Source organism: Dendropsophus ebraccatus, chromosome 5, assembly GCF_027789765.1.
Source record: "Dendropsophus ebraccatus isolate aDenEbr1 chromosome 5, aDenEbr1.pat, whole genome shotgun sequence".
NCBI classification, from domain to species: Eukaryota; Metazoa; Chordata; class Amphibia; order Anura; family Hylidae; genus Dendropsophus; species Dendropsophus ebraccatus.
In genome coordinates, this window is record NC_091458.1 from 41,365,205 (window position 1) to 41,392,283 (window position 27,079).

The 27,079-nt window shown below is 43.8% G+C and overlaps 1 protein-coding gene across 1 annotated transcript; it reads right to left on the reverse strand.

Moving 5' to 3' along the window:
* Positions 1-494: 494 nt before the first annotated feature.
* Positions 495-26,826, reverse strand: ALG5 (ALG5 dolichyl-phosphate beta-glucosyltransferase). The gene is made up of 10 exons (XM_069972097.1): positions 26,593-26,826; positions 23,409-23,580; positions 19,231-19,277; positions 18,238-18,306; positions 10,432-10,524; positions 8,679-8,792; positions 7,872-7,931; positions 5,237-5,388; positions 1,778-1,863; positions 495-1,185 (listed from the first exon to the last, which is right to left on the reverse strand). The coding sequence occupies exons 1-10, from the start codon at positions 26,656-26,658 to the stop codon at positions 1,070-1,072; spliced, it is 975 nt and encodes a 324-aa protein (XP_069828198.1). The 5' UTR covers positions 26,659-26,826; the 3' UTR covers positions 495-1,069.
* Positions 26,827-27,079: the final 253 nt, after the last annotated feature.

The following is a 27,079-nucleotide window of genomic DNA, read 5'->3' on the forward strand; positions in this document are numbered from 1 at the left end:
TCCTCCAGATGTGTCTGGCACTTCCACAATGTTTGCAGAGGTTGTCATTGTGTATGCTAGTAAATCTCTCCCTGTGTTTGGATTCCAAAGTGACTTATACAAGTGCCACAAATGTACTAGCACAGAGTTCAGAAAAAAACAACTTCAAAATGAAGCTCTCCCAGGCTGTACTAAAGAAGGATTACATGGTCTGCATAGGCTCTGGGCTAGAAAGTACATTGACAAATCAGATATATGTAATCCAAGGCCTAAAGACTCCTTGTGAAACTTTCTTTGTTATTTTAACAAAGATTTTTTTGATGATACAGGGACACTTTAAAACCACAGATACAATAATGAAAAAATATCTTCTGTGTTTTTAACCCACTCCTGGTTTTGGTTGAAAAAAGACTGACCAAAACACCCACAGAAACATACATCACATATTTGTCATGGAACTTTTTTTTTTTTTTTTTTGCAATACAGGTAAAGCCCAATAAAAAGTGACCAATGGATGAGAAGTATAAAAGGGAACCTTTTTAATACATGTCTATGCCGTTACACATATTATGTAGAATTTCAATTATGTGTGTAAAAAAACCAAAAAGGACACAAACATTGAAGACATGTTCGCCATCTTTTACAAGACCTAATTACTGGTCGGTGGACTTCTGGACTATTGAACGCAATGGTCCTTGAACAAAGGGATGCTTCCACTCACATAGACTTTCCACCAGCTGTAAAGGTCCCCATACACTTTATATAGACAGCCGAATCTGCTACCAGCAGGGGATTCGGCCCACATTAGTGTAAAGTGTATGGGGACCTCCTGGGAGATGAGCAGCTTGGCTGCAGCTTACGTCTCCCCATAGAGAACAAATGAAGGTTCATGTGGATGGGGAGGGTGGGAGTAATAACTTATTACCTTTGGGAGGTACATAGGCACCTTAACAATGTACAGCCATTGACTGGATATGCTATCACCAGATATTATGAAACACAAGATTGTTTCATTACACCATAAGATATAGTCCTGTATCAACACAGGACCTGCCATGACTGGATGTTTCCTTATATCATTCTTAGAATCTTAATCTAATTTTCCAGTGGTATCCAACTTCCAGGCACCGGTGAGATAGCGCAGCCGTATAAAAAGGAGGTCTCTTCCCATCTGCAACCAGCTCCAGAAAGGCACCAGTTTAGATCCTGTATGGAAAAAAAATTAAGATATATCAAGTACTTTACCAATGAAAAGGAGTTTTAAGGGGGTTATACAGGATTTGAAAAAGCACTGCTGCTATCTTGCAAAAACAGGACCACTCCCACCACTCCTGTCCTCAGCTTATGTGTGAAATGAATGGAGCTGAATTATAATGTCAATGGAAAGGAGCTCACAGGTTCCCTTTAAACAAATAAACCAGTGCTCCCCAATCTGTGGCTCTCCATCAGTTGGCAGCATAATTTTTTGGTGCACGTATGCCGTAACTTTACAAAAGCTACACCCCTTTTGCCAAAGCCTTGCCTGTGTTATTCCTGATTTGACACCTATCATCTCACTATTTGAGGGATAGTCCAATTCAGAGAATCTGCTCTCTGCAACTTTTCATATACATATAATATAGCTAAGACAAATGTATTACCCACTTGTACCTCCCCACCCCCCCAGCAGTATGGTCCATGTCTGCAGTGGTGCTCCTATACCAGTAATAAGTCTGTGCAGGGAGCGCTTGGCTTTAGCCATGTGTTAGTGCAATAACATAGCATAAGGCAGCAGTGGATGGTGTATAATTCATCTTACCTTCAATCTCTGTCCAATTTACTGCAATTTCTGCAATCGGGATCTTTAAACACTGAGCTATATATAGCAGCTCCACATCAAACGCCCTGCATAAACAGGAGATACAGTATATTGATCTGTGCCATACAGAAGCCGCTGTAGATGTCATTACTGCTCTGGGCCGAGGCCATTTACAAATCAAGTGGTTTATCTGCTCAGAATCATCATCTTATAAAAAGGAAGGTTAATTACATCGATGGGAAGGTCGGAGCACCCCGCCACCCCACAGCCGCTTAATCAAAAGAGCTATCTGTCTAGTGGACAAACACAGGCGGTGTGAGCTGGGCAACACAATATACAGGAAAAGTACATTCAAAAGGGACGGAGTCATCAGAAAAGAACCTATTGTTGGACTTCTTTATTCAGAATTTTAATAAAACTTTAAAAACAAAAGTTTTGATAAGTGGTTGATATGCGCATTTAGGCTATGTTCACACGACGTATATTTTCGTACAACCACGGCCGTTTTACAATGGCTGTGATTTATATGAAAATATACGTGCCATTGTTGCCTATGCCCAGTATACGGTGTGGTCGGGATCACTCGCGGCACCGCAAACAACTGACATGTCAGTTTTCTGCGTCCGCTATTCATTGAATAGCGGTCGTAGAAAACCATGTCAGTGCACACTATGGAGCGAGTGGCTACTGTGCAGTGGGGAGTTCTGATGCGGGCGCGCACGGCCGGTCTCATACGTTGTGTGACCATAGCCTTTAAATTATTGCCCTCTGTGAACTGGGATGTGTGACCAATGGTGATAGGCTGACATTGTGCATGTTGGCTGATCACAGCCTTTCAACAGGAGCTATTACACCAAGCCATTATCATCCATAACGGACATATCCAGGGAAGCAGCTGACGTGTGTAGGTTCTGTCATGTTTCTAGTTGGCAACAAAGTTATAGAATCTTTTTCTTAAAGGGGATCTGTCAGCCTCAAATCAAAGTTACAAACTAGGTTTAAAACAACAATAATAATAAAAAATAAAAAAAAACAACAACATATTCTGGACAATGCCTGGTATGTCATATTATTAAATTATTATGATAAGCCTAGTGGTTCTCTACTGATCTCTCTCCATAACATCTGAATGGGTTTATACAGTATAAATAAGCCCGTATTTAATGATCCATTTAGGAAGTAGCAAGTAGCTGATAGACCTGTTTGATAAACTGAGGAAGAACAGCCACAAAGCATCACTCATTCTGCACGTCCGTATACTATACACATAACCCAGTGATTTCTTCTATTTATTATAGTACTTTGCTAGTATAAAGAGAGTTGACAATATTTGCTTTCAGTAAACATAAAACTATCAATTTGGACATTCTAATTAAAAATCTTACTTCTTAAAGTACTTATCAGCTGCTGTACGTTCTGCAGGAAGTGGTGGATTCTTTCCAGTCTGACACAGTTCTCTCTGCTGACACCTCTGTCTATGTCAGGAACTGTCCAGAGCAGGAGAGATTTTCTAAGGGGATTTACTGCTGTTCTGCACAGTTCCTGACATAGACAGAAGGGGCAGCAGAGAGCAGTGTGTCAGACTGGAAAGAATACACTACTTTCTGCAGGGCATCCAGCAGCTGGTAAGTACTGGAAGACGTGAGATTTTTAAATAGAAGTAAATTACAAATCACTATAACTTTCTGACGCCAGTTGATTTGAAAGAAAAAAAAAATATATAGGTGGACTACCACTTTAAAGGATCTCCTTATGATTAGCTGATCACAGAGATTGGCTGTAATCTGCAAAGAAACCCAGCAGCAAAGGGTTCAATTTCCCTACAGCGGGGATTAAAACATCACAAACCTCTGCTGACGCTAATGGGCCGCTTGCGTAATGTATGGACATGATGGTTAAAGAACTAGGGATACGCTTTGTAGCCACTCTTGGCTCTGTCCAATACATAAAATACTGGGAGATTTTAGCTCTGAAGCCTGCTGACTGTAAATGCAGCTGTGACCTACAGTAATGTTTTACCAAGTTACTGCTTATGTAGGATAATTCTGTTTGCAGAATGGTAAATAAAGGCGACTATATCTTTTCATCTATACTATTATTACACTATTAAATTATTTTAGTGTCTCTTGCATAGAAGCCATTGCCACAAAAATCTTACAGCTGCATAAGAACAGCGCACAGTGTGGGATGTCGGAATACGCCAATGTTTAGTTAAACGCTGCAAGTCAACTTGTGGAGACAGAAATGTTAGTAATATTTAGAGAATACTCACACAGGCTAATCCTGGCAAAAGGGAATGTTAACAATCTGCTAGTAAAGATAAAAATAAATCCATGAAGCCTCAGCTGGCTGCTCAGTCACCCTGACTATCAATCTAGGGCAACCTTAAAGGGGCTTTCCTGCTAAAAAACAATGGTCCATCCTGTGGATAGGCCATCAATAACAGTTGATCAGTGGGGGTACAGACAGTCGGCAAAGCTCCAGTGTTGTAAATAAACGATGGGTAGGGCAGCTTCCATTTAAAGGGAACCTGTTGCTTAAAAATGCTACCTAAGCTATCGCTATCATGTTATAAAGCAAAAGGAGCTGAGTAGATTGATATATTATGGGAAAATATTCTGTATAACTTTTAATTTATTGATTAAAATCCCTGATGTTTCCATGCTAAGGAGTCCAGTGCATTGAGTGACACCACCCACTGGACTCCTTACCACAGAATAATCAGGAATTTTAATCAACATGTTACAAGTTATACTGAATCTTTTTACACAAAGATATATATCAATCTACTCAGTTCTTCCTGCTCTATAACATGATGCTGATAGAATAGATAGCATTGTCTTGGTGACAGGTTCCCTTTAAGTAAATGGGCATTGTTCTGCAGTCACCAAGTTATTTCCAGTGTCAATATACTGGGATGCTGAATGGCTGGACTCAACCAATTAACTTTTGATGGTCTATCCTGCTGATAAACCATCAATAGTTTTAGGCTTAAACCATTTAATCAACCCTTTATTAGGTAAGTGGTCATTTTCTTGTGGGATGTTAAAAGGTTTTCTGTTTCTAAGGACAGGTCGTCGATATAACATCAGTGAAGGTTTGGCTCCCAGTCCTTCCTGATCAGCTGAATAAAGAGGCACTGGTGTGAGATGGAGCGGTGTGCTTACTGCAGCTCAGACCCCATTAGGTGAATGGCACTGGACTACAATACCAGGGATAACACATACCAGTTATATATAGCATTGTGCCTACTAAACAATCAAAAGACCACTGTGTTACCAGAGTTCTATTCAATCTGCCAATCGATGGGGGCACCAAATTTCAGACCCCAGAGATCCTGTACTGGTGGCCTATGCTTAGGATGCATTTTTAAAATTCTAAAAAATCACTTTAATACTTGTTAGAAAAATGTAAGACTAAACTAAATAGCTAGAAACGTGATGAAATAGAAGAACTTACCAACGATCCACATGAAGAGCTGTGAAGGTGCGAGCAGCAGCTTCCCTCGTGAACAGCTTGAATCCACATTGTGTGTCTCTGACCCCTCGAACACACAAGAACCAGACGAGGGAATGGAACCCGTACATGAGAAAGGTTCTGAACAGGGAACGCTGGCGAAGAAGCATGCATAATATTAGCAGGATTAACCCCTTAACTGTTCTATTTAATTATCTGGGACTGGGCTAGCCTTTGCTATATATAGTATCGATGGGCCTTGGGTGCCTGTGACCCTGTCGCTTCATTCATGACACCTTGGCCATTTTGATAGTCCATCAGACCCTTACACTTATCCCTTTTTCTTCTTCCAACACACTAACCACAGAACTGACAGATCACTGACACAGTCATTGTTACGAGCTGATCAACGTTATGCGGACCACTAAGGGCCCTATTACACGGAGCGATAATAAGCCTGATTCGGCCGATTATCACCGCTGATCGTTTCTTTAGGCCCAAACCTAAAATAATCAACTGTGCATCGCTACGTACAATGCGATGCGTGGCTGGTGACTGAGGATTGCTAAAACAGTTAATACATTACCTGTCCACGCTCCCAATCTTCTCCTGCACTCTGTATGCATTTTGGTCCAACGTTGCAGCCTCACTGGCTGGGACCGCTGCACTGAAGCTGCAGTGCCGGGACGCATACAGAGCGCAGGAGAAGGAGACTGGGAGCGTGGACAGGTAAAGTATTAACTGTTTGGGCAAGGGCTGCATGGACATCGCTAACGATGCTAGTGAAGCCCTTGCTAGACGATTATCGGGCCTTCATTAGCCCGTGTAATAGGACCCTAAGGCTTCATAAATACTTGCACTCTGTCTTCTTGTAATTGTCAAAAATAGAATCAAATCTGAACATGGCACAAAAGAAAAACTTCCTCACTGAGCTGGGTTCCGATCCCACTATTAGCAATGAGGAAGGGACAGAACTCTTGAGTGCAAGCGTCTATGTAGCCTAAGATCAGGTACGTTTACAACCTCTATGTGTTAACCGTAATACTTTCCATCACTAATAGCAAGCACAGATTTTGCAATCAGAAGAATTCTAATAAAGGTGTATTGAGTAAAGTGTCAACACCCTCAGAGCTCCACTGAGCGCTATGTAAACACTCGGGCATTTAACAAGCTTCTCGGGAGGTGCCTTTTTATTGGGAGAAGAGGAAAAAAACATTTTTTGTAGGGGGCAGCATTGGAAGAATGTGGTGAGAGGTGTGTTAGGTCGGATTAGTCACTAGGCAGGGTCATAAAAAGATGTTTAAAATTCTCGAGAAAATTGCAGTAAAGCTGAAGATGGAGCTAAGAATACAGCAAACCTTACCAGTCTATGAAATGGTGCTGGAGAGCAAAATACAGTCACAGCCAGATCTTTACTTTTTCTCATCTTTAGAAGCCAACACACAATGACTACTATGAATGTCTGTGACATATACTAAACTGTATGTAGGAATTAAAACATTTACATGACTGAGGCATTTATAGAAACATAGAAGATTGTCAGCAGAAAGAGACCATGTAGTCTGCCCATTTAGTATTTCCTTTCTTACTAGCCCGTCTTTAGGCCCGTTCTATTTTATCAATATCATTTTGTAGGTGAGGTCTCCAGAACTGGACACAGTATACAGATGTGGTCTCACTAGAGCTCTATACAGCGGGATCACAATCTCCCTCTTCCTACTGGTTATACAGCGGGATCACAATCTCCCTCTTCCTATTAGTTATACCTCTAGCTATACAGCCCAGCATACAATTGGCTTTCCCCACCACCTGGTTGCACTGGTGACTCTTTTTAAGGAATCACTACCTCTAAATCCTTCTCTTCTGAAGCCAATATGATTCTCAGATAGAGGATTCCCTCTCCTCAAGTGCATTTTTTTTACATTTGGAAATATTAAATTGCAGTTTTCCCAAGATTATAACTTATCACTAGAGATGAGCAAATTTACAGTAAGTTCGGCCATATCCAATCACTCAGCCATTGAATCCTGCTTAAGGGTGCCTTCACACCTACCGTATCGCAGCAGAAAATCCGCTGCGGATCCGCAGCAGATTTAACTGAATGAATGAACACAGCATCAAATACGCACTGTCAAATCCGCTGCAGATCCGCAGCAGATTTGTCAGTGCGGATTTGATACTGTGTTCATTCATTTAGTTAAATCTGCTACGGATCCGCAGTGGATTTTCTGCTGCGATACGTTAGGTGTGAAGGCACCCTTAGGGAAAAGATAGATGTAGTCCTAGGGCTGCCTGGAAAACATAGATCCAGCCATAAGAGACCTATAGCTGCATCCATGTTTTCCAGGCAACCCTAGAGCTACATCCATCTTTTCCAGGGAGCAGGATTTAACAGCTGAGCGAATCTGCATGGCCAAACTTACTGTAAGTTTGCTCATCTCTACATATCACCTATCCTCAGGATGATGAGTATCTGACAAGTGGGATTTTGATCACTGGGAGAACGGAGTTCCCCTGTCCTGAAGTGAATGAAGCAGAAGTGCGTATGCTCAGCTACCACTTGGCAACTTCATTGAATAGGTGGTAACTTATAATGTTTATATGGCTTTTAAAGGCTGCACTGGAAACAAAAGCTTACCTTTGCTACGGACTCTTTCTCCAGATGAGCTCGTGATCCACATGATATTGCTAGGTTATCCTGGTGTAAAGAAAGAAAAAAAAAACACACATTATTATTAACAAATGAGAAAATTATATACATTTAGTAACAAAACAGCATGTACATCAGATTCTCATCAGTCCTAGGGAAGATTACTGTACTAAGAATATTGCACACAAAATTATAACATGATCTGCATACAAGGGCTCAAAATGCTGGTTTGAATAAAGTGCAAGTGCTTTGTTACACGTTACATAATGATTCCAGCCATAACATGGTACCACTGCTCGAATTATACAGTTACCAAATAGCAGCCACCGGTTTGAGAGATTCTCTGGGACGCCACCACCCCCACACGCGTTTCATATCCTTTGTTTGAGGTGCAACAATGCCACTGTAGTCCCTGAATGTAAACCCTAGCTGGATGTTTTCAGTGTATTATTTTAAGAAAGATGCCCCTAGTGGTGACTTGATGCATTAATCATGTAGGTTTGTAATCTGAGAGAGCAGGTGGCAATATGTGCCAGGAGTGGGGGTGTACTTTATAGAAAATATCTAAAATATAATGTGGTCTTATAGATTGATTACATAATGGCGCCTTTGTAACACACCTTTGCTATAAGTTTAGTCATCAAAATGAGATCCCAGGTGTGTATGTTTATATAGGATACAGCCATGACCTTGGTTCATACATGTCTGTTACAAAGATGCAGCTGTCTCTTTACCCCATGTCATCACAACTGAGCTGTTCAGGCTTCAAACATACAGAGAAAAGGGATGTCTTACTGGCCAGGGCTTCAGACTGTTAAGTCCAGCTTCCACATGTTGTAGATCTGCAAACTTGGTAGCTCCATCTGCGTCCGCCATTAATATCGTTTTTCCCCTGGATACAAGAACTCCCTGAGAACAAAACAGAAGAGTATAAGCTGCTCATGTTCACATAACTACTGTATACCCTCAGTATAGAGCATCACTGTCAACTAGGCGACGTGCAGCCACATAGCTGACCCATCTAGGACACTTATGGCATATCCACAGGATGGGAATTGGTCTTACTGATTCAGGTCCCACCTTTGGGATCTGTACCTAACTGGAGATCCAGAGCCCCCTAATCCGCTTGCAGTCAGTGAAGGAGGCAGCGCAGAAACAGAATAGGATGCAGAAAAAGAGGGATCATAAGAAGGAGGAATGTATGGCACGTAACACAATACATTTTTGTTTTTCTCTGTTTTTATAGGGGTACACCGGACACTAACATTTTTTTCTATATATTGCCAGAGCAGCAAAGTTAAAATAAAACCCAAACTCACCTAACATGCTTCTCTAGGGATCCTCCAGTGACGTTGTTGAGTTCCCCACTGAATGCCCTGGCCGCTACTTCTGAGATGGACTCTTCTACTTAGTGACAGCCTGTTCAGCCAATCACTGGTTGCTGCAAGCCCATCGCAGAAGCAGCAGCCAGAGCTAGTTACCTGATGAAGTAGTAATGCAATGGTCTTTCTTCCCACTGTTGATATTACAGGTTGCATTTTTTATGCAGTTTATTGTCTGTATTGCTTGTACCTGGTGAAGAGCTGGTGGTGCATTCAGCCACACAACAGGGTTGTGACACACTCCTTATTCCAGAGTGGGCATCTTAATGTTTTATGTTTTTGTAATCATTCTAACCAGTGTCAATAAAGCTATCTATTTTTCTTCATGCTTTACACCAGGGATGTCAAACTCAGGCCCTCCAGCTGATTTAAAACTACAATTCCCATCATGCCTGGACAGCCAAAGCTAAAGCTTTGGCTGTCCAGGCATGATGGGAATTGTAGTTTTAAAACAGCTGGAGGGCCTGAGTTTGACACATGTGCTTTACACCATTGTTTTTGTTATTACCATATTGCACTTGGAGGTGCTCACCTCATTGTTTTTCATAGTAACTGTGCCTGTATTACACATGGCTGACACCAGTCTTAATCCACAGGTAGGATAAATCCCTAGATCAATGACTAGTGTCAAGCAAATCTGTAAAAAATGTTCGAGTTTGGTAACGCTATCTGAATGCTCTGTGTTTGATTCAACATGGCTGAAGAAGCTGGATGCCAATCTAGGGACTCCTGGAAAAGTTGGTTACAAGCCATAGGATGTATGCATATTTTCCAGTCAGCCCTAGGGCAGGATCCAACTTCTGCAGACTCTGGAAGTCAAACACTGAGCGTTCAGATAGCGTTAGCCAACCTGAACATTTTCACAGATCCACTCAACACTATCAATGACCATTCTTCAGCAAGGCAGATGGCATATTGGAGGGTCCAATCCTAACTTTGATTTTTTACAGGGCACGATCAGCTGGACCAGAAGAGCCTGATCAGCTGACTAGCGACAGGTAGTTTGTCAGCTGATCCCTCGGCCTATTACAGAGGGGGATATCAGTATGTTTGGCTGATAATTGTCAATGTAATAGGGCTGTAAGTGTGCACTGTATAGTGCTAAATGCTGTACCTATAAATAGGCTTTCAACTGGTTAAAAAGCAGAAAATACACATTGGCTCACCATCCGGACAGCTCCACCTTTGCCTCGATTCTTCACCAGTGTCAGCACCCGAACTTTATCACTTCCATATTTCTTGGAATAGTTCAAGGCGACCTGCACAGAAAAGGGAAAACACAAGATATGTCGGAGAATGAAGAAACAAGGACTGACATGTCAACAAGTCCACGCTAAGGCTGGTAAAAAACAAACCTAATAAAATCACTATCAGGACCAACTACATCAACACAATATTTATCCTGTCCAGTCACACGTTCCCCATCCTAAATCAGGCCGATCCACAATGTAAGGAGGCTGGGAACAGGTCGTCTAGTCCTCCTCTATTGTTCAGATAATGAATTACATTCTTCACAGGTGAAATTTGTCATGTAGTGTGAAAACAAAGCAAACGTATCAGCTATATATTTTACCAATTACAACCAGATACCGATTACATATTTTATTTTTATCACTTTCTTTCTTTATTGTAGACTTTTTTCTTCTAATTCCTATATATGATTATAGGGGCAGCCATCTTGCCTGATCTGTTGTTAACCCCTTGCCTCTAAAGTCTGTTTTGGCCTTAATGACCAGGCTAATTTTTCAAAATCTGACCTGTCTCACTTTATGCGCTTATAGCTCAGTGATGCTTTAACGTATGCTAGCGATTCTGAGATTGTTTTTTCGTCACATATGACACTTTATATTAGTAGCAAAACTTGGTCACTACTTCATGAAAAATTAGAAAATTTTGCATTTTATGAACTTCTGAAATTCTCTGCTTCTAAAAAAGGAATTCATAGCACATAAATTAGTTACTAAATCACATTACCAATATGTCCTCTTTATTATGGCATAATTTGGGAAACATATTTTACTTTTTTTAGGGTGTTACGGGGCTTAGAAATTTATTAGCAAATTATCACATTTTGTGAAAATTTCCAAAACTGATTTTTTTTAGGGACCAGTTCTTTTTTTAAATGGATTTAGAAGGCTTGTATACTGGAAACCCCCATAAGTGACCCCATTTTGGAAACTAGACACCTTAAAGAATTAATCTAGGGGTATAATGAGCATTTTAACCCTACAGGGGCTGGAGGAAAGTATTCACAATTAGGCCGTAAAAAAATCGAAAATTTAAATTTTCAAATAATATATACGTTTAGATTAAAGTTTCTTATTTTCAAAAGGAACATGAGAAAAGAAGCATGCTAAAATTTGTAACACAGGTTCTCCTGAATACAACGGTACCCTATATGTGGGCGTAAACCACTGTATGGGCACACAGCCGGGCTCAGAAGGGAAGGAGCGCCAATTAGCTTTTTTTAATGCAGATTTTGCTGAAGAAGTTTCTGAGCGCCAGGTGCGTTTGCAGAGCCCCTGTAGTGTCCGCAGAATAGTATCCCCCCAAAAGTCACCCCATTTTGGAAAGTGCACCCCTCAAAGAATTCATCTTGGGGTGTGGTGACCATTTTGACCCCACAGGTATTAGAGGAAAGTATTTAAAATTAGACAGTAAAAATGAAAAACTTGAATTTTTCCAATAATATGTTTGTTTAGTATTAAATTTCTCAATTTCACAAGGAACATGAGAGAATCCGCACCCCAAAATCTGTAACGCAGGTTCTTCCGAGTAGAAAGGTACCCCATATGTGGGCATAAACCACTGTATGGCCACACAGGAGGGCTCAGAAGGAAGGGAGCGCCATTAACATTTTCAGTTCAGATTTTGCTGAAGTAGTTTCTGAGCGCCAGGTGTGTTTGCAGAGCCCCTGTAGTGTCCGCAGAAGAGAACCCCCCCAAAAGTCACCCCATTTTGGAAAGTACACCCCTCAAAGAATTCATCTTGGGGTGTGGTGACCATTTTGACCCCGCAGATATTAGAGGAAAGTATTCAAAATAAGACAGTAAAATTGAAAAACTAGAATTTTTCCAATAATATGTTCGTTTAGTTTGAAATTTCTCAATTTCACTAGGAACAGGGGAGAAGCTGCATGCCAAAATCTGTAACGCAGGTTCTCCTGAGTAAAACGGTACCCCATATGTGGGCATAAACCACTGTATGGGCACACAGCGGGGCTCAGAAGGAAAGGAGCGCCAATTAGAAACTTCTTCGGAAAAATCTGAACTGGAAATGCTGAGCGCCAGGTGCGTTTGCAGCGCCCCTGTAGTGTCAGCAGAATAGAACCCCATCAAAAGTCACCCCATTTTGGAAAGTGCACCCCTCAAAGAACTCATTTTGGGGTGCAGTGAGCGGTTTGACCCCACAGGTATTAGAGGAAAGTATTCAAAATAAGACAGTAAAAATGAAAAACTCGAATTTTTCCAATAATATGTTTGTTTAATTTAAAATTTCTTAATTTCACGAGGAATGGGAGAAAAAAACGTACCCCAAAATCTGTAACGCAGCTTCTTCTGAGTAAAACGGTACCCCATATGTGGGCATAAACCACTGTATGGGCACACAGCAGGGCTCAGAAGGAAGGGAGCGCCAATTTGCTGGAGCAAAACCGCAGCTAGGAATAGTTATTAGAATAGCGCAGTTACTAAAATACAATAAAAAATGAGATTGCAGGTAATGTGGTGTGGTCACGGGCAACCTGGGGTGGTTATGGGCAACCTGGGGTGGTTACGGGTAACGTGGGGTGGTTACGGATAAACTGAAGTGCTTATAGGTAATCTGGGATGGGTACCTGTAATTTGGGGTCGTTACGGGCAATCTGGAGAGGGTCACTGGCAATTTGGGGTGGTCAGAGGCAACGTGCGGTGGTCAGAGGCAACGTGCGGTGGTTACGGGCAATCTGGGGGGTTACGGGCAATCGGGGCTGATTACGCACCATCTGGAGGGGGTCACTGGCAATTCGGGGTGGTCAGAGGCAACGTGCGGTGGTTACGGGCAATCAGGGCTGATTACGCACCATCTGGAGGGGGTCACTGGCAATTCGGGGTGGTCAGGGGCAACGTGCGGCGGTCAGGGGCAACGTGGGGTGGTCAGGGGCAACGTGCGGAGGTCAGGGGCAACGTGCGGCGGTCAGGGGCAACGTGCGGCGGTCAGGGGCAACGTGCGGCGGTCAGGGGCAACGTGCGGCGGTCAGGGGCAACGTGCGGCGGTCAGGGGCAACGTGCGGCGGTCAGGGGCAACGTGCGGCGGTCAGGGGCAACGTGCGGCGGTCAGGGGCAACGTGCGGCGGTCAGGGGCAACGTGCGGTGGTCAGGGGCAACGTGCGGTGGTTTTCTATCACAGTAATCATAGTTCAGTGACAGAGACCAAATTAGTCTCTGTCACTTTAAATTTTCAGAGCTGGCTGGTTGTGGAGCGCATGCGCACTTCATAACCAGCCAGGACGCAGAGGAGGAAGGAGCTACAGGATCAGGTAACGTATATGGGGAAGGGGGGGTGGGGGTGACTTGGGGGGCGACACTGTATCACTATTTATCCCCTGTCAACAATGATTTATGGTGACAGGGGATAAAAAGTTCCGGCAGCACTGGGAACAGGCGATCAGCGGTATATAGTATATACTGCCGATCGCCTGCTCCGGGACCCCACGGGGGGGTCCCCGATCACTGCCCCATGCTCTCCGCTACCTCCGGTGGCGGAGGGCATGGGGTTTTGATCATTTATTCATTTCCATCCCTGCGAACAAACATTGTTTGTTCGCAGGAATGGGGGCGGCCACCTTGGATCTGATGGCCGCCCGGGGAGGGGAGAGGGTTAGTGATCGGCCACTAGGGGGGCTAATCTGGGGTCTGGGGGATACATTTTCATCTCCCCCCACCGTGGATTCACGGTGGGGGGACATGAAAGCTGTCGGCGGCGCCGGTAATGCCCGATACCGGCGGATCGCCGCAATAACGGTAATAGCGGCGATCCGCCGGTATCGGGGGACGAGGGGGGGGGACGCATCAGATGTGGCGGCGGGAGGAGGCAACGTTCTGCAGCCTCCTCCCGCCGCCCGATCGGCGGGAGGACACAAATCTCCCCATAGACGCTGCGGTCGCATTGACCGCGGGGTTTATGGGGTTAACTGCCCGCCGGGAGCGCGGCTCCCCTCCGGGCAGAGGCAGCGGGAGGATGCTGTGTGCTAAGCCTCCTCCCGCTGCCCGATCACCGTCAGGGACAGCGGGGGGAGGCAGGGAAAGCATGATGTTTGGGGAACGTCATGTTGCGGGAACTACTTGTTTTACATGACGTTCCCCAAACATAATTTTGCGGCAAGGGGTTAATCAGCTCTACAATAGCCATGTGGAGCATAGGAACCTGTAGTCTGGAGCTGGTTCATTGACTTCAAAGGGAATGAGTCATGCCCGCAAAACTCTCCCATAGAAGGTCCTGCATTGCCTCTGTTTTATGTTTCTTTTATGACTTTTTTTTTTTTTTTAAGTTCATAAAGCTTCCTTTTTGAAGTTAACTGAGAAAATCTTCAGCAAGTCCACAGCAAATCTTAAAGTGTACCTGTCATTATGATGTCATAGAGACATGTCAAAAGTGTTGATCGGTCCAGGTCTTAGGGCCCTATTCCACAGGACGATTATCGTTCAGATTATCATTAAATCGTTCAAATCTGGACCTATTTTTATCGTTGCTCGTTCGCAAATCGTTCGCATTGAATAAGACGTTGTTCGTCGTTCGCAGTAGTGACGAACGCAATAGCGACGACAAGACAACCGCAAGAACGATCATAAGTAACGATTATCGTTCCATGTAAATGGGTGAACGATTTCAGGTCTTTCGCAATGGCGGTCGTTTGGATCGTTTATCCCTAACAATTATGCGAACGATAATCGTCCCGTGGAATAGGGCCCTTAGTGTTCACACCCATCCCAATTGTGAGAACGAGCAGGAGAGGATGCGCTGCAGTGTGTCCTCTCTCAGCTCTGTGTAAGAAAACAAAAGTTGTGAGCCTGACTTTTTTTCTAAGAGTCCATTTACACAGAAAGATTATCTGCCAAAGATTTGAAGCCAAAGCCAGGAACAGACTATAAGTAGAGATCAGGTCATAAAAGAAAGCCTGAGATTTCTCCTCTTTTCAAATCAATTCCTGGCTTTGGCTTCAAATCTTTGGCAGATAATCTGTCAGATAATCTTTCTGTGTAAATGGACCCTTACACAGGGCAGGAAGAGGAAGGGATGCAGCGCGGTCCTCTAATGCTCATTCTCCCGATCTGAACACTCGGACTGACCCCAACTGATCAAAACTTTTGACATATCAAATGTTTTCATAATCGACAGGGACACTTTAAACATTTTATTCCTGTGTGAATAAGGGTTATAGAGTAGCAAATTTCTGGGGGTTCAACCACTGGGACCCCACCCCCAATCACAAGAATTGGGGACCCTTGTCTCTCTGCGTGAATGGAGAGGTGGTCACCCTCGTGCACTTCTTTCACTAGTAGTAAAGTCCATCACTTTTTTGCTTCAGCATTAACTGGAGTGCTGCGGTTCATCTTCTTTGCATATCCTGGACACTGTGGACTGATGTGCTGCTGTTTTTTCTTATTTTCTGAATGCAGAACTCTTCGGTTCTCCCTTAAAGGGGTTGTCCAGACTAAGATAAACATGACCGCTTTCTTCCAGGAACAGCACCACTCCTGTCTCCAGTTTAGGTGTAGTTCCATTAAAGTAAATGAAGCTGAGTTACAATACCACACATAACTGTGTGGTGCTGTTTTTGCAACAAAAGTAGTTGTGTTTTGTTTTTATTATCCTGAATAACCACTGGGAATGCTCATTCACCCAATAATCAGCCTGCGTAAAGAAGCCAGCGGTCAGCTATCGTCATCAGCTGCACGAACACTACAGGGGCTGTGTGGCCGGCTGCGCAATTTATTGTGAATGCGCTGTAAGCGAGCATCGATCTGCTTGCTGGATGCAAATCAGTGAACTACTCTCTTTTAGGCCTCATTCACACGTCCGCATAAGTTCTCAGTATTTGCGGATCTACAAATACAGAGTACTCTGTAACCCATTAATTCCTATGGTGCAATTCACACAATCACACATCCTCTATTTTTGCAGATCTGCAACGGAAAAAAACTAAGATTGGTTGTAATGCGCCTCCGCATTTTTACGGAGAACACATAAGCACTCCGCAAAACCATCCACAAAATACAGAGTACAATATGGATGCACTATGAATGATGTTTTGAGGATGGCAGAGAGAAAAATTGCTGATCATGAACTTGAAAATATACTGACGTGTGAATTTAGCCTAAGGGTCCATTTACCCGTCCAGGATCTGTTGCAGATACCAATGTATAACACAACATCAAATCTGCTGCAGTTCCTGCACGTGTGAATTGACCCCTAAGCTCGGAGACATCATCTGTGTAATCGAGCAGGACAGCTGTTTGTTAGAACATATGACTCCTGTAAACACAGCAAGCAGGTTCCTATTCAGTAACAGCAAGCAGAGATCAAGGTTTTTACAGACTAACCTCCTTACATCACATTCACATATAGAATCACTAAAGTGTTGTGTGGATCAGAACAAGGCTTTTTTAAATGGAAGCCGCCTATGGACATTATATTACAGGCAACCATTTAAATAAGTAGTCATTGATGTAATGCATCTGCTAAGATCTCTCTCTGTTCTGGCTCATAGATAGAATGGGATTGTGAGAGCTCATTACATCAGAACCCCCATAGAGGATGAACAGAGCTCTGGACGCACACGCACACTGCTGCTCCATTCATTTGGAAGTGTATGGATCAGAGGAAGAGGTTTCACCTCAAAGCACATCATCAAATGCACAGTAAAGAGTTGTTTTTATATACTACACTTCCCATCATTCTTGCATGTGGCAACCATCCTCCGGCTGATCAGCGCCTCTATATCCCGGGCTCCTCGCCACACTAGACCTCCAGTTTGTCAACTCCTTCTGAATCTCCATTCATTTGGTGGACATTCACCCCCTGGGTACCCCAGCAGTCCACCCCCCATTGACCGGTTAGTTATCACCCATTTTGTGGATAAGGGGTAACTTTTGGACATAAGGCTTACCCTTTAAAGGTGATAACTGATTGGTGGACATGCAGCACAGTGGGACCCCCACTTATCATGAGAACGGAGGTCTTCTGGGTAAATGGAAGAGCAGTGGGCATGCTCAGCCTATACTATATTGGCTCTCTACGTGACTACTAGCATCTGTCACTTTTATCAACCATTTTAGGCTTATGACTTGCCTGTAAATATATTTCTGTTAAGATTTTTGGTTAAAGTGTCACTGTTGTGTTTTTATTTTTGTTTTTTTTTGCAGAAATCAATAGTCCAGGCGATTTTAAGAAACTATGTAATTGGGTTTATTAGGCAAATATGCCATTATCTGCATTCAAAAAGACTTTCCCCAGGTCCCCCCCCCTCCCTCCTGTCACTCATTCACTGCTCATTATCAGGAAATCACGTCTTGAGATACATTAGTCGGGCCCTGTCTGTTCTATGGAGAGGGTAGGGGGGAGGAGGGAGATTAGTCGCTAGCAGAGAAAAAAGGATTACACAGCAGGACCTGTGTGAAAGCCATATTCAGAGGTCAGAGAGGTCAGTGCTGACTTCAGAGGAAACAGCCCAGTGATATAGCTGTAAATTTACTCTTTGTTGTCCTGTTTTAGTGCTTCATCTCCCTTCACCCCTCCCCTCTCCATAAGAGAACCATGAAGACAGGGGGGAGAGCTTTAAACTGCTTTTTCATGATAAAAATTCATTTTTCGGCTAATAAACCCAATTACAAAGTTTCTTAAAATCGTCTGTACTAAAAAAATTTTTAAAGGACAGTGACACTTTAAATTGTCCAGAAAAGGTGGGGTAGAAAAAAAGCCGTGTTACGGATTACCTGTGTTGTTTTGTCAGAACTTCCATCATCTACAACGATGACCTCGTACTTAAAGGACGAACGCTGCACCTATACAAAAGTTTTAAAAAAATATAGATAGAGAAAAAAATCTCACAAACTGAATGTTAACAATCACGGCTGATTAAAGACAGTCTAATAAGCAGACGGGTAATCTAACACATAACTACCAACAAAGTCTCATACTACTAAAGGAAAGGTTTCTTTTTTTTTTTGTGATATACGAGTTCTACTTTAAAAACTTTGCTGCCCCCTAGTGCCAGTTACTGCAAATGCAGGCAAGAAGCATACAGCACCAGGAAAGTTTAAGACAGTGAGACTTTTTTTTTTTTTTTTTTTTAAATGGCCTTTCACTAGGTTTAGGCTATGTTCACACAACGTCCAAAAAAGGAAAAAAAATAGGCCGCTTTTGGTGGTTTAAAAGACGTCCGTTATTGCATCATCTTAAATGGCTTGACTAAAATGCATTGAAGTCTAAGGAATAACGGACATCTTTTTCACACATTGTATCGAATGCGTTTGGCTCAAAAGACGTTCGTCATTCAATACAATGTGTGAAAAAGACGTCCGTTATCCCGTAGACTTCAATGCATTTTCGTCAATCCACTTAAAATGATGCAATAACGGACGTCTTTTTAAACACAGAAAGCGGACATCTTATTCCTTTTTTGGACGTTGTGTGAACATAAACACACAATATTTTAGCAAAATCCAGGAACAGAACCTACATACACAACAACTGTAATGAAAAGATTTGTACCTTTTTGGCTAAATATGCTCCATGTGCAGCCTAATGGTGAATACACAGGGAATGTGGGCTAATATGGGGGTATGATCAGCTTTCCTTCAGGACGCCTATTCTAGTGGAAATCTCTAGATGTCGCAGGAAGGAAGAATAGTTTCTTTCTAACTATTGAACCTCTATAAAAATTACTGTATAAAACGCTATCAGGATTTCTTAACTTTGTTATATACCTGTCTTTTTTCAAGAAATTCCAATGCCTCGTCCATCATAACAGGCACTGGAAGAAAAACAATAAAATATAGTAATCGATGTTATAAAATACAAGCAAGATGTATAAATCCCTTAAAGGGGTTATCTAGTGAAAATCTTTTTCTTTATAATTATCTGGTTTCAGAAAGTTATATAGATTTTAATTTACTTTTACAGTACAGACCAAAAGTTTGGACACACCTTCTCATTCAAAGAGTTTTCTGTATTTTCATAACTATGAAAATTGTAGATTCACACTGAAGGCATCAAAATTATGAATTAACACATGTGGAATTAGATACTTAAAGGGGTTGGCCACTTTATAGTAAAATTGCTCAGTGTACAGTATTAGTAAGTGTCCTCACTTTATATACTGACAGCAGCTCCCTGTGTACCTTATAGAGCTAATATCTGACTCCCCTCCCCCAGGCTGGGCTGCCCTGCTCTGTGCTGTTTTGGTCCATAAGATGGCCAAGATGGAGGAACATGTGACCAGGCCCCGCCCCCCAGTGTCCACCACTGAGCCTGTATATGTCTATGGAGAACACAGGGGACAGGGCATGGTCACATGCTCCTCCATGTCAGCCATTTTATGGACTGAAACAAAACAGAGCAGGACAGCCCAGCCTGGTGAAGGGGAGTCTGATATTAGCTCTATGAGGTACACAGGGAGCTGCTGTCAGTATATACATTGAGCACACTTACTAATACTTTGTACTGACCTATTTTATTATAAAGTGGCCAACCCCTTTAACAAAAAAGTGTGAAACAACTGAAAATAGGTCTCATATTCTAGGTTCTTCCAAGTTGCCATCTTTTGCTGTGATTACTGCTTTGCACACTCTTGGCATTCTCTTGATGAGCTTCAGGAGGTAGTCACCAGAAATGGTTGTCACTTCACAAGTATGCCCTGTCAGGTTTAACAAATGGGATTTCTTGCCCTATAAATGGGGTCGGGACCGTCAGTTGTGTTGTGCAGAAGTCAGGTGGATGCACAGCTGATAGTTCTACTGAATAGATTGTTACAATTTGTATTATAGCAAGAAAAAAGCAGCTAAGTAAAGAAAAAACAGTGGCCATCATTAGTTTAAAGAGGACCTGTCACCCCCCGTGCCGGGGTGACAGGCTCCCGACCCCCCGTTACAGCCCCCTATACTCACCTGATCCCGCTTTTGGATCCGGTCAGGTCACGGAGATATCAGCTCCCGAAGCCCGGCGCGCGCTGACAGGAGAGTCCGACGCTCATAGAGAATGAATGGGGAGTCCGATGCTCCGTCATTCTCTATGGGCATCCTTTAAGAAATGAAGGTCAGTCAGTCCGAAAAATTGGGAAAAAAAACTTTGAAAGTGTCCCCAACTGCAGTTGCAAAAACCATCAAGCGCTACAAAGAAACTGGCTGACATGAGGATGGCCCCAGGAAAGGAAGACCAAGAGTCACCTCTGCTGCGGATGAGAAGTTCATCCGAGTCACCAGCCTCAGATATCGCATGTTACCAGCAGCCTTCATGGTAAAATAGCTGCTAGAAAAACCACCGCTAAGGACAGGCAACAAGCAGGCAACATTAGATCAGTGGAAATCTGAGCTTTGGTCTGATGAGTCCAAATTTGAGATCTTTGGTTTCAACCACTGTGTTTTTGTGTGACGCAGAAAAGGTGAACGGATGGCTACCACAGCATCTTGCAGTAGCATGCTATTCCATCCGGTTTGCGTTTAGTTGGACCACCATTTATTTTTCAACAGGACAGTGACCCCAAACACACCTCCAGGCTGTGTAAGTGCTACATGACCAAGAAGGAGAGTGATGGGGTGCTACGAGATGGTTTGGGGTGAGCTGGACTGCAGAGTGAAGGCAAAAGGGCCAACAAGTGCTAAGCATCTCTGGGAACTCCTTCAAGACTGTTGAAGACCATTTCCAGTAACTACCTCTTGAGGTTCATCAAGAGAATGCGGAGAGTGCAAAGCAGTAATCAAAGCAAAAGGCGGCTACTTTGAAGAACCAAGACTATAAGACATATTTTCAGTTGTTTCACACTTTCTTGTTAAGTATATAATTCCACATGTGTTAATTCAGAGTTTTGATGGCTTCAGTGTGAATCTACAATTTCCATAGGGATGAAAATACAAAAAACTTTTTGAATGAGAAGGTGTGTCCAAACTTTTGGTCTGTACTGTATATAAAAATCTGAAGTTTTCCCATACATATCAGCTGCTGTATGTCCTGCAGGAAATGTTTTCTTTTCAGTCTGACACAGTGCTCTCTCCAGCCATCTCTGGCCGAGACAGGAACTGTCCAGAGCAGGAGATGTTTTCTATGGGCATTTGCTGCTGCTCTGGACAGTTTCTGTCTCGGCCAGAGATGTCAGCAGAAAGCACTATGTCAGACTGGAAAGAAAACAACATTTCTTGCAGGACATACAGCAGCTCATAAGTACTGGAAAACGTGAGATTTTTTTTAAATAGAAGTAAATTACAAATCTATATAACTTTTGAAACCAGTTGATTGGAAAGAAAAAGATTTTCGTTGGAGTACCCCTTTAATGCTAACAGCCCATTATAACCAGAGGAGACTATAAATCAGACGAGACATTTATACATGCAACCCAGGGCCGATTCTAGGGTTTCTGCCGCCTGAGGCAAACCTCAGGCGGCCGCCCCGAGTGATGGCCGGCACTCCCCCCCTACCCCCTCCCCCCCGTCGCCGCAGCCATCCACTCACCTGTCCCACGCCGCAGCCGGCCAGCGCTCTCTGCTGTCTCCACATCCCGTCAGGTCCCGCGATGTCACCCTGCAGCTGTCACGGACCTCCAGGCTGTGGTGAGTGAGTGGGGTGATCGGGTCGTGCGGGATCACCCCAGCGCGTCCCCCATGACCCCGGGCACTCACCACAGCCTGGAGGTCCGTAACAGCTGCAGGGTGACATCGCGGGACCTGACGGGATGTGGAGAGCGCGGGCGACGGGACAGGTGAGCGGCCGCTGTCATTTTTGTTAAGTGATACTTAACAAAAATGACAGCAGGGGGGACATAATGCCGCCCCCTGCCGGACCGCAAAATCTGCCGCCTGAGGCGGAAGGCTCATTCCGCCTCATGGCAGAAGCGGGCCTGATGCAACCAACTACTCTATAAAGTAAAGAAAGAAAATCATCTGAGTACAACGGGCATGTGTGACCCACAGGTACCTGAAGAAACAAATACATTGTGGTTCTGTAGTCACCAAGGTCTGATCCTGACTACACGTATCTCAGAGGTTCAGCTGACGTTTAATGTACAGCTGATGAAACACAGGACCCTTACAGCCCTTTATAAATTTAGCCATTTAAAGGGTTTCTGTATGACTTTTTTTTTTTTTTTTAAATGATGGCCTAGCCTCAGGGTCTCAATATCTAATAGGCGTTGTTCTATATGAGAAGGTGCCCACATATACAGGGCCATGCCAACGGTCAAGTTTCTTACCTTCATAAGAAGTAGTCCTGACCCAGTGCACTAAAACACCGAACTGGCATAAAGATTAGACTTCTAATAGCACAAAAACGGCACAGAGGATGAAGGTAAGAAACATACCTTCATTCTCGGTGCCCTGTGCTTTATAGGGAGATATGAGCAGGTTAAATGCTTCTAACTTGCTGATAGTTTCCCTTTAAAATTAAAGGGGTGCTCGAGCCATTTATCATTCTGATACACTACATAGAAAATTGTAGGCAGAAAAAGACCACCTGGTCGATCTAGTCTGCCCTTTTAGTATTTCCCTTAGGATAGATATATGTGTATCGCAGGCAGGTTTACACTCAATTATTGTAGATTTACCAACCACATCTGCTATAAGTTTGTAAGATTATGAATGATTAAAGAATTCTCTTTATTATGTTTTATGCAAGGGCAGCAATATAGCAAACATTTTAAATGGCCAGAGTTCCCCTTTAATAGGAGCCAAGGGGCAGTCACCTAGCATGGACACTACACAATGCATGACGCCATTTCTGGCACTGTTCTTTGTGTACGTGGGCACACTGACTTATCAATCAGCTAATTGCCAAGTGGGCCTTGTGCCGGACCCCCACAAGTCGGATATTGAGGGTCTATCCTTAGGATAGGCCATCAATGATTAAGTCCCAGAAAACCGCTTTAACAGTATGTCAGATGACTCCTAGCTACACTTACAGCGCTCTTCTTCATTGTACGCAGGGACAACAACAGTCAAGTCTTTTTCAGGAGGGTCGTGAATACTTGGGAATGGTTTCTTTTCTCCATTGCTGGCAACAAAGAACTTCTCCGCCTCATGGCGATGCAGATTTGGCATTTTCCTGGCAGTCACATGTGCTATAACTGCAACCTGGTAAAAGAGCATCCAGCAGGTTAGAGAATGAAGAACAATGCTTCTAACACATTATAAGCCGAGCAGGGATACATGCAGAGGCATAGGGGCATCAAAGATCAAACATGTCCATGTGAATGCACTAAGGGACCAAAATCATCAAGATCGCCCCTATAAGGGGGACCCCTGCTATGATGGCCATTTAGTCCAAGATGGCAGAAGGTGTTGTCTTCATAAAAGCTTAGAATAAAGTGTCAGGTTTCTTTTTTTAACCCCAGAAACAGCGCCACTCGTCTATGGGCCATGTCTGGTATTGCAGCTCAGTCCCTTTCACTCGGATGGTGAGTAGTGTTGTTTCCATAGTCTTGTTTGCACCCAAATTCTGTTCATGGTAGGAAGATATTCTCATTTCATGAATCATTGCTAGTATACATCATGATCGGTTGCCCCCTCAGGAGCTGTAGCACTGTGGTCACTGTATAGGAGAACTGCAGCACAGCGCCTCCCAAGTGACTAGTGACAGCTGAAGTGTACTGCATCAACACCTTGGGGGAGAGTTATCAAACTTATGTAAAGCAGAATTGTCTTAGTCGTCCCTAGCAACCAATCAGATTCCACCTTTCATTCCTCACAGATCCTTTAAAAAATTAAAAGTGGAATCTGATTGGTTGCTAGGGGCAACTAAGACAATTCTTCTTAACCCCAGTTTGATAAATCTCCCCCCTTGTCTCATTCTTTCCTTAGGAGAAGTCAGGGTGCATCGTTGGTAATTCTCCCCCTATATTATGCTATGTGACAAGGCTGGGCAGATACCAGCAGAGGACTTACAGACACAGTGACAGTATACACACCACACCCACCTCATGCCTTAGGGTATCTACTGCTCGTGTGACTTTTAGAGGACGCCAACTCAAGGACCATTTACTTTCTAAGACATGAAGAAAGGTGTAAGATGACAGTGAGTATAAAAGAAAATGTACGCGGCTTCCGCCCCTGCTTGGATTGGATGAGCAGCCAAAGCCTGAATGACTCATCCGGGGAACCTTAGCTCTCCAGCTGTTGCAAAACTAAAACTCCCATCATGCCTGGACAGCCAAAGCTAAATTTTTGGCTGTCCAGACACAATGTAGTTTTGCAACAGCTGGAGATACAAGGTTCCCTACCCCTGGTATAGACCATCAATATAGTGGGGTCTGATACCCAGCATCCTACCAATCTGATAGTGGGGTCTGATACCCAGCATCCTACCAATCTGATAGTGGGGTCTGATACCCAGCATCCTACCAATCTGATAGTGGGGTCTGATACCCAGCATCCTACCAATCTGATAGTGGGGTCTGATACCCAGCATCCTACCAATCTGATAGTGGGGTCTGATACCCAGCATCCTACCAATCTGATAGTGGGGTCTGATACCCAGCATCCTACCAATCTGATAGTGGGGTCTGACACCCAGCATCCTACCAATCTGATAGTGGGGTCTGACACCCAGCATCCTACCAATCTGATAGTGGGGTCTGACACCCAGCATCCTACCAATCTGATAGTGGGGTCTGATAGCCAGCATCCTACCAATCTGATAGTGGGGTCTGATATCCAGCACCCTACCAATCTGATAGTGGGGTCTGATATCCAGCACCCTACCAATCTGATAGTGGGGTCCGATACCCAGCATCCTACCAATCTGATAGTGGGGTCTGATACCCAGCATCCTACCAATCTGATAGTGGGGTCTGATATCCAGCATCCTACCAATCTGATAGTGGGGTCTGATACCCAGCATCCTACCAATCTGATAGTGGGGTCTGATATCCAGCATCCTACCAATCTGATAGTGGGGTCTGATACCCAGCATCCTACCAATCTGATAGTGGGGTCTGATATCCAGCATCCTACCAATCTGATAGTGGGGTCTGATACCCAGCATCCTACCAATCTGATAGTGGGGTCTGATACCCAGCATCCTACCAATCTGATAGTGGGGTCTGATATCCAGCATCCTACCAATCTGATAGTGGGGTCTGATACCCAGCACCCTACCGATCTGATAGTGGGGTCTGACACCCAGCATCCTACCAATCTGATAGTGGGGTCTGATACCCAGCACCCTACCGATCAGCTGCTCACCAGAACTGTGGCACCCACAACAAACATAGAGGGCAGACTGCTCCATACAACATCTAGTGGCCAAGCTGGGTTACTGCAGCCCAACAATGAATCACAATGTAACACAGCGTGGCCACTACACAATGTATGGAGCTGTCTGCTTTTAGCTCTGTTGACTGTGACTCTTAGGGTCCTATTACACGGAGCGATTTTTAACGATTAACGATAAACAATCGCAAACGAGATTGTTTATAGTTAATCCGAAATCGTTCACCATATTACATAGAACGATAGTCGTTAGTTACGATTGTTACTATGATCGTTATTACGATCGTTAACTCCATCTGATCCCAGTAAAACAATGAACAATGTGCAATTACACTGAACGATAAATGAACAAAGGCGGAACTTGAGCGAACAAATGTAGAATTACAGCGAACATACATACGAACGATTTTTCGATCGTTGCCTGCAATTACACAGAACGATTGTTGTTTAAATTCGAACGATATAACGATTTTTTGCACGATAATCGTCCCATGTAATAGGGCCCTTAGCTGGAAATCTGCATGTGAACCCATACTGATCTGTCATGTGTACACAGCTCCTCTGCAGACCTATGTGCCTATAGGATTCTAGGAAACAAGCCCTGCAGAGTCTGCCAGCCTTCATGGTGTTACCCAGAAGTGGTCAGGGACAGGGAGAAGGCTACAGGGTACACTGGGTTTGTTTTCTGTATCTATAGTAACACATAGCTCAGCAGTGGAGCTGTGTACACATATGGGGAGGAGGTCATCATAGGTGCACAGTTAGCAGCAGTGGTTTAGAAGCAGGCAGGTGTATTATAATGCAGTACTGAGCAGCAATGCACACATACGGTATAGGTGACGGTACCGCATCCCTATATTATATACCTGCACTTACCAGGAGGAACAGCACAGCGACCAGAGCCGCCAGCAGCTGCAGGAGTTCACACAGGCAGCACTGCATGATACCGACACCATACCCGGCCCCCGACAGCTGGATGTGAGCGCTGTCAGCTCCGTCCGCAGCCCGGAACCACTCTCTTCCGGTACCCGGCACACATCAGCCCCGCGTCTGCCGGAACCTATAGCACTCTTACACCTATGCGGAAGTGAGGCTGTCACTGCTCTGCTGCGCATTGTGATTCACGAGCGAACCGCTCAGCTATTCTTCCAGTGCTTCCACCTGTGAGGAGCGCCATCGTGTGTCCGGAGGCTGTATAGCGGCTGCTACAATGTTCTATCCCATTACATGGAATGCATTGTATTGGAGGATATATGCACAAAAGTGTGATGCATAGTTATTTTTGTGTAATAATTGACCTATTTGGCATACATTAATTAATCATGGATAAATACTAACTGATTATTAATATTGATCACGTTTT

What these genes read in the sequence shown, in the direction of transcription:
- ALG5 (XM_069972097.1), bottom strand. Translation starts at nt 26,658, where the DNA reads ATGCAGTGCTGCCTGTGTGAACTCCTGCAGCTGCTGGCGGCTCTGGTC. An exon ending in ACAGTCTGAAGCCCTGGCCA is followed by an intron (nt 7,932 to 8,678) that starts GTAAGACATCCC and finishes TCTTTACACCAG; the next exon opens with GATAACCTAGCAATATCATG. An exon ending in AGAAAGAGTCCGTAGCAAAG is followed by an intron (nt 5,389 to 7,871) that starts GTAAGCTTTTGT and finishes CTTCTTCGCCAG; the next exon opens with CGTTCCCTGTTCAGAACCTT.